General features: G+C 39.9%; 2 protein-coding genes across 2 annotated transcripts in view; one reads left to right on the top strand and one right to left on the bottom strand.

Moving 5' to 3' along the window:
• The first annotated feature begins 158 nt into the window (after nt 1-158).
• Nucleotides 159-7,500, top strand: part of LOC134191011 (E3 ubiquitin-protein ligase COP1-like) — an 8,557-nt gene continuing 1,215 nt past the window's right edge. Inside the window, exons 1-20 of the mRNA XM_062659565.1 lie at nt 159-358; nt 436-495; nt 553-650; nt 1,090-1,145; nt 1,204-1,258; nt 1,905-1,957; nt 2,022-2,150; nt 2,210-2,257; nt 2,537-2,589; nt 2,873-2,915; nt 2,989-3,100; nt 3,252-3,378; nt 3,445-3,505; nt 4,056-4,138; nt 4,219-4,327; nt 5,977-6,058; nt 6,123-6,239; nt 6,838-6,955; nt 7,119-7,243; nt 7,309-7,397. Coding sequence (XP_062515549.1) covers nt 249-358; nt 436-495; nt 553-650; nt 1,090-1,145; nt 1,204-1,258; nt 1,905-1,957; nt 2,022-2,150; nt 2,210-2,257; nt 2,537-2,589; nt 2,873-2,915; nt 2,989-3,100; nt 3,252-3,378; nt 3,445-3,505; nt 4,056-4,138; nt 4,219-4,327; nt 5,977-6,058; nt 6,123-6,239; nt 6,838-6,955; nt 7,119-7,243; nt 7,309-7,397 — 1,728 coding nt within the window. The 5' untranslated portion in view covers nt 159-248. The remainder of the gene's footprint in view (nt 359-435; nt 496-552; nt 651-1,089; nt 1,146-1,203; nt 1,259-1,904; nt 1,958-2,021; nt 2,151-2,209; nt 2,258-2,536; nt 2,590-2,872; nt 2,916-2,988; nt 3,101-3,251; nt 3,379-3,444; nt 3,506-4,055; nt 4,139-4,218; nt 4,328-5,976; nt 6,059-6,122; nt 6,240-6,837; nt 6,956-7,118; nt 7,244-7,308; nt 7,398-7,500) is intronic.
• On the bottom strand, nt 4,795-5,757 carry LOC134191012 (uncharacterized). The gene has a single exon (XM_062659566.1). The coding sequence runs from the start codon at nt 5,664-5,666 to the stop codon at nt 5,061-5,063; it is 606 nt and encodes a 201-aa protein (XP_062515550.1). The 5' UTR covers nt 5,667-5,757; the 3' UTR covers nt 4,795-5,060.

Genomic DNA, 7,500 nt, shown 5'->3' on the forward strand with positions numbered 1-7,500 from the left:
TGGGAATGTGTGTGTGTGCGTGCGTGTGTGTGTGTGTGTGTGCGTGCGTGTTTGTGCGTGTGTGTGCGTGTGTGTGTGCGTGCGTGCGTGGTCTGACACAACACAAGATAAAATCCGGACTCCGAGGCAACACAGCACCACCTTGTCGTTGTTATCAACCATCAAACTATGATGGGTCCACCGCGGTTGTGTGGCGGCGTTTTAATTCAGCAATAAATCATTCAGACAGTCCACACGAACAAGACACGATGTCACTATCACTGGGCAGCGGAACACCACGAAAACGGCCACGTTCTCCCACCTCATCATCGAGCAAGTCTCACCTGCGCATAGATCGTCGAGACAGCGAGTTTTTGTGGTGAGAAAATCGCTAGAAAACAGAATAAAGAGTTTACCGAAGACTAACACGTGAAATTGCGACTTTGGTGTATCTAGTCCCGTCTGTTTCAATGTAATTAGTGATGCTTACGTCACTAAGTGTGGTCACAGTTTTTGGTAAGAAGGTCGAATGTTGAGTCGCTTGCTCTCGCTTTTGTATTGCTGTGTGTCTAGTCATGCGTGTATTGTGAAGAGTCTGAAGGAGAGCAATCGATGTCCGAAGTGTAATTTGGCTGTGAATAAAGTCGATGACATTTTTCCGAATTTTGCGTGTAAGGAGGAGGATGATAGTGTGTTGTGCTTTCTGGCTGTCGTGTCTTTCTCTTTGTTTCTGTGTTGTCTTTTTGTGTCTTTGCTGTATCCGTGAATTGTCTGTTTGTCAGTCTTTGTCTGTCTGTATGTTTCTGTCTGTTTATTTGTTTGTCTGTCTGTCTGTCTGTCTGTCTGTCTATCTGTCTGTCTATCTGTTTGTTTATTTGTTTGTCTATCTGTCTGTCTGCCCAATACATTTTTGTTTATCTGTCTCTGTCTGTCTGTCTGTCAGTTTGTTGGTTTGTCAGTCTGTCTACTCATATGTGAGTTTAAGCTGTTTGTGTGTTTGTTTGCATGTCTGTTGTCTGTCTGTTTGTAAATGTGTGTGTGTGTGTGTGTGTGTGTGTGTGTGTGTGTGTGTGTGTGTGTGTGTGTGTGTGTGATGATTTTCTTTGCCAGTGAGTGAATTGATATCAAGATGCAAACAGCAGGAACGAGACTTTGGCAAACACAAAGTACTATACATCTTGCTACTCTTTCATAATGCATTCTATTTTTGCGATGTTTACACAGAACTTCACCAACTTGTCTGCCATCAATGGACTTCAAGAAAATCTGTCTCTAATCGGTGATTGCATATTTTGTGACATTTGTTTGTTCCAATTGAGTTGTTTGTTTAGTTACCTGTTTCCATGCTTGTTTGTTTATTATTTTGTTTGTGTATCTGTCTTTCTGTTTATTGTTTGTGTGTCTGTTTGTTTTTGTGTTTGTTTGTCAGTCTGTTTGTCTGTCTGTTTGTCTGTCTGTTTGTTTGTCTGTTTGTCTGTCTGTTTGTTTGTCTGTTTGTCTGTCTGTTTGTTTATTTGTTGTCTGTTTGTTTGTCTGTCTGTCTGTTTGTCTGTATTGTCTGTCTGTTTGTTTGTTTATTTGTTTGACTTTTTGTTTGTCTATTTGTCTGTCTGTCTGTCTGTCTGTCTGTCTATATTGTCTGTCTGTTTGTTTGTTTGTTGTCTGTTTTTGTGTTTGTTTGTTAGTTTGTTTGTCTGTCTGTTTGTTGTCTGTCTGTTTGTTTATTTGTATGTTTGATTGTCTGTCTGTTTGTTTGTCTGCTTGTTTGTTTGTTTGTTTGTCTGTGTGTTTGTTTGTTGTCTGTTTGATTGTCTGTCTGTCTGTTTGTTTGTTTGTTAGTTTGTTTATCTGTTTATTTATTTATTTGTCTGTTTGTTTAAACATTTCTTATACATAATACATGGTACAATGCCATCATTTTATAGAGATAAATTTTTGGTTGAAAGCTCTAGAGGACAGAAAACGGCATCTAGAGCTCGTATGCCATTGCCCCTAATATATCATTCTAGCCTTCTGTACTCTACTGCTTTTCTATTTCTTAGGGCTCGGCATTTGTTCAACATCAACTTACACTGGAATTCCTGCATCAAATAAAAAACAAGAAACAACAGGAATTCGATCAGCTGCAGCAGGAACTGAGAGTAATCGACGAGGATCTCTGCCAGATTCAAGTAAACGAATGAACACATGCATGTCGGAGGGATGGGAACATATGCATTTGCTTGTTTAGGGATGTTTAACACGACAACGAAGCAGCAAAGCCGTCAAGTTGGAGAAGGCAAGTGTCAATGTCGCAATAACATGTTCTAGGACACAGTCTCTGTCTGTCTGTCTGTTTGTGTGTGTGTGTGTGTGTGTGTGTGTGTGTGTGTGTGTGTGTGTGTGTCTGTCTGTCTGTCTGTCTGTCTGTCTGTCTCTTTGTCTGTTTCTTTGTCTGTCTGTCTATCTGTCTGTCTTGTCTGTCTATCTGTCTGTCTGTCTGTCTGTCTGTCTGTCTGTCTTATATGTTGTCGTGATGTCGAATATAGAATATGTTACAATGTGTTGTGTGTGATAGAGCGAAGTCGGTTGTGTCGCAAGTGGAGATGTACTTAACTCTAGTGGACTGTGGTGAGTGTGTACAGTAAATGGCTGTGGTGGGTTGCATGACAGCGTTTGTTGATTTTGAGACGATGACGCTATTATGGATATGGGAGGAAGTGTGTGTGCGTGTGTGTGTGTGTGTGTGTGTGTGTGTGTGTGCGTGCACGTGCATGCATTTGTTTGTGTGTGTGTGTGTGTGTGTGTGTGTGTGTGTGTGTGTGTGTGTGTGTGTGTGTGTGTGTGTGTGAACTTGCATGCATGTAACTATAATTTATTGTCACTCTATGGTGTCCATTGTATTTATCAAAAGGCAAGACACAGTTGGTGAAGCAGGATTCAACGGAAGTTTGACTGTATGACTACTTCAATATTCTGCACTTAATTCTCACTAATTTATGCTGTTTCTGTCTTTCCTGGCTACTACAGTCGGGTTGTCAGTCAGTTCTACAGATGATCGCCTCTCAGAAGAAGGAACTGCACATACACTTTGGTGGGCTAGAGACTGCTTACTGCAAAACAAGGATTGGAGATTTTACAGGTATGTAACATTGTGTGTGTGTGTGCATGTGTGTGTGTGTGTGTGTGTGTGTGTGTGTGTGTGTGTGTGTGTGTGTGTGTGTGTGTGTACATGCATGTGTGTGTGCATATGTGCGTGACATAAAGAATACCAACACATTGGTTATTGCTAGACTCCACAAGAGATGGTCTGGAGTCGTTCTCAAAAACTCTTATGAACTCAACTCGGTTCAACGATTTTCGCACACTTGCCTCTCTCACTTACGGCGAAGTTCCCAGCGGCTCCAGCATCGTATCAAGGTGCACATCATTGTATACAAATAATGCCAGCCACAATACTAAGTTACTTGTTGTGCCATACGACAGCATCGAGTTCAGCAAGGAAAGCGACTACTTTGCTATTGCAGGAGTGACTAAGAAAATTAAGGTCTGTTTGGTGAAGTCTTGAATGTGCTGTGTATTGTTGATTGATGACCAAATATGCCACTTTTAACAAACATTTGTGTTGTTGGCATATGTAAAAATTATAAAAAAATAAAAAAATAAAAAATAAAACCCCCAAAATATTAAAAATAAATAAAAAATAAAAATTAAAAATTAAAAAAATTTAAATATATAAAAATTAAAAAATTAGAAAATAAAAATACAAAAAATAAAAATCTGTCTCTGAGATGGATTTGCGTTTGGTGTTTATGAGAGACTTTGTGAACTTGGTTGAGCACAACATAAAAAAGAAAAAAAGGAAAAGAAAAAAGATTAAAAAATTAAAAAATTAAAAATGTAAAACTGTATAAATATATTGTAATATACGATCAAACACTAGCAAACAAAGCTGTTTCATGTTTTATTGAAGTGTTGATTGTTTTCTCCAATTTTAAAACTGACACCTTCATTGTGCTCAATTGTTTGCTACTCGTTTATCCAGTTGATCGTCTCTAGAATTAACTGACATGTTTGTTTGTCAATGTTACATCCAGGTTTTCGACTACAATATTGTGATAGACGATCCTGTAGACATTCATTATCCAGTCAAGGAAATGGTTTGTAACTCCAAGATAAGGTAATAGAAATACATATACATATGTATATACATTCTAGTTGTTATTTTGGCGTGTTGTATTGTGGTGATGGTGTGTGTAGCTGCATCAGTTGGAACATGTATCACAAAGAGAAGCTCGCCAGCAGTGATTACGACGGAATGGTCACCGTTTGGGATGCTTTCTCTGGTGAGAAAGCGATCGTGTTTCAGGTACTAGAGTCGGTTGGCTGTCGTTTTCCTTGACAAAAACTTTTGTATAATTTGTGTGTTTGTCTGTCTGTCTGTCTGTGTTTGTCTGTCTGTCAATACATATATTTTCACACATCATCGCTATTACAGTCTAAGACAATTAGAACTAAAATCACAAAGTCTACCGTCTGTCTGTCAATTTCATTTATTGAAAAAAACACAGACTCTACGTTACATTTCTAACACTAAATGCAAACAAGCTACTGAGTTCAACATAAGTTTAATGCAAGCTACTTTGATAGCATATATTCGCATATGTTCTCATCTAATTTTCCAGGTAAGACATGAGTCAGCTTGTGGAGGATGACTTTAGTGTTACATCGTTGTAAGATTATTGAGAATTTTTTTCTCCAAAAACCTCTAAAGTCAGCTTCATTTGTATAGCCTTTTCAAGGTCTCTTGATCTTCTGGCTAGTTTGTTTAAATAGTTGGTAGCTTCTGATCCCCAAGTTCCAAATGTTCAAGTACCAGAGGAGTGAAATTGAGGCTTGATGTATTGCCGGCAAGTTGTTGTCTTTGTATTTGATCATCTTCCTTTCCTCCCTTCTTGCTGCAGCAAAACCTTTCTCTAAAGCTGCCTGCTTTAAAGTGTCTTGGCTGAAAGGATGAGCCATGGCTGCATCAAGGTCATAGCTACACCCAGAGTCGTACACACAACTATGGCTGGTCTATTCTCATTTCCAGAGTAACGATGTCAAGGTTCTTTCTCGTGATGAATCTTTAATTCATGTAGACAAATGCTCCATGCATTTACAATTTCATCATGCTGCCACACAGGCCCACCTCCATGTTTGCATGTAAGAAGATGATATTCATCTGCTAACTTGCCACATTCACAGTGGATGTTCCAGTTGACAAAAGGTGCAGGCATGTCCAACCTCAGAGATGCTGCCAAATGAAATTTGTCGGGTTTAAGTGCAAGAATCGCTTCAGTAGGAATGCCTTCCAGCCATGACCCAGCTCCCTTTCCTCTTATTGATCTAAATTTAGCTGCAGCTCTATCTGATTGTGAAATTGTAGTTTCCAGGCAGGAATTTGCATTTGCCTCATGTAGTTGACTAGATAGTTTTTGTTGTAATTTCTTGGGCTGTTTGACAAACTCACTTAGATGTTGGCAATCATCACAACCAGTAGACTTAACAGCTTGATGAATATCGGTCGAGATCTTTGAGTTATTATTTATTGAAATCAAGAGTGATGCATTGTTAGTCCAGTAAGGGAACCTAGTAGGCAAGTTTGACAGAGTATGCATCCATCCTCCTAAAAATGCAGATGAAGCAATAGCATCAACTGATGTCATTCCAAATCCTCCTAATTTGATAGGAAGTGTTGCCTGTTTTCATTTTACAAAAGTTCTTCGAGTCATGTTGTCATGTACAGCTGTAGTCTCCAATGAAGGTGGTGATACTGACCTAGCCTGTCTGTCTGTCTGTCTGTCTGTCTGTCTGTCTCTGTCTGTCTGTCTGTCTGTCTGTCTGTCTGTCTGTCTGTAGCTATTTGCTTGCTGCCTCTCTTATTGTCTTGACTGCATGCGTATGTGTCAGTCAAGGTGTCATTCTTGCTTTTCATTTTTATCTCCACATTTTGTGACTTTTCTCGTTTGCCAACAGGAGCACGAGAAACGATGTTGGAGTGTGGATTTCAACATGATGGATGCTAAACTACTGGCATCCGGGTCGGACGACGGCAAGGGTAAGTTGATGAGTGGATTCACACGATCAAACAATAGTAAAACGTATCCACATTTCAAATATAGTCAAAGTGTGGTCAACAGAGAGGGAGCATTCTGTGGCGTGTATTGAAGCCAAGGCAAACGTTTGTTGCGTCCAGTTCAATCCCCGCAGTCGTTTTCACTTGGCATTCGGGTCAGCAGGTACGGTCACATGATCTTGTTAATTAACATCTCACAATGCATTAGACTATTGTATTGGACGGATGCATCTCACAATACAGTAGACTATTGGAGGGATGCGTCTCACAATACATTAGACTATTGTATTGGAGGGATGTGCATCTCACAACACACTAGACTATTGTATTGGAGGGATGCATCTCACAATACACTAGACTATTGTATTGAAGGGATGCATCTCACAATACAGTAGACTATTGGAGGGATGCCTCTCACAATACATTAGACTATTGTATTGGAGGTATGCATCTCACAACACACTGGACTATTGTATTGGAGGGATGTGCATCTCACAACACATTAGACAATTGTATTGGACAGATGCATCTCACAACACACTAGACTATTGTATTGGAGGGATGCATCTCACAAGACACTAGACTATTGTATTGGAGGGGATTCATCTCACAATACATTAGACGATTGTATTGGACAGATGCATCTCACAACACACTAGACTATTGTATTGGACGGATGCATCTCACAATACACTAGACTATTGTATTGGAGGGATGCATCTCACAATACACAACCGGAGTGTCATTCTCAATCATCGTAGATCACTGCATTCACTATTACGATCTGAGGAATACCAAGGAGCAGCTGTGTGTGTTGAAGGGTCACAAGAAGGCCGTCTCGTATGTCAAATTCATGGATCAAGACGTCTGTGTGTCAGCGTAAGGAACCGCACTAGTTTCATGTGGCTGTACGTTACGCTCTGTACTTGTATTAAGAGCAAATTATTAGTCATTTCTGTATGTTATTTGATGAGCAAAGTGATGAGTTGGTGATTGTGTTGAGGTTTATGTTACAGTTTGTTTGTTCATTTTGTTACTTTAGCTCAACCGACAGTCAACTGAAACTGTGGAATGTCGCCGATTGTCAGTGCCTTCGAACGTTTTGCGGCCACATCAACGAGAAAAACTTTGTCGGACTAGCAAAGAACGGAGACTTTGTCGCTTGCGGTAAGTCACATTATCAGTGATCGCAACGAGTTACGACTTTGTGTGTCAGCCCTAATATTTTACAGGAAGCGAGAACAATTCTCTCTGTATCTACTACAAGGGATTGTCAGAGCTCCTTTTGTCGCATCGATTTGGCAGTGTCAGGACATTGCTGGTAAGCGATCTTGCAGCTTTGTTAGACAGCACTCTTGTTTAATACTTTGAAGGCATGAAGATCAATTAATGATAACGAACACATACATGCACACAGCAATACA

This window comes from Corticium candelabrum, chromosome 15 (assembly GCF_963422355.1).
Source record: "Corticium candelabrum chromosome 15, ooCorCand1.1, whole genome shotgun sequence".
Classification (NCBI taxonomy): Eukaryota; Metazoa; Porifera; class Homoscleromorpha; order Homosclerophorida; family Plakinidae; genus Corticium; species Corticium candelabrum.

Excerpts from the sequence above, each read along its gene's own strand:
- LOC134191012 (XM_062659566.1), bottom strand. The coding sequence starts at position 5,666 with ATGACATCAGTTGATGCTATTGCTTCATCTGCATTTTTAGGAGGATGG.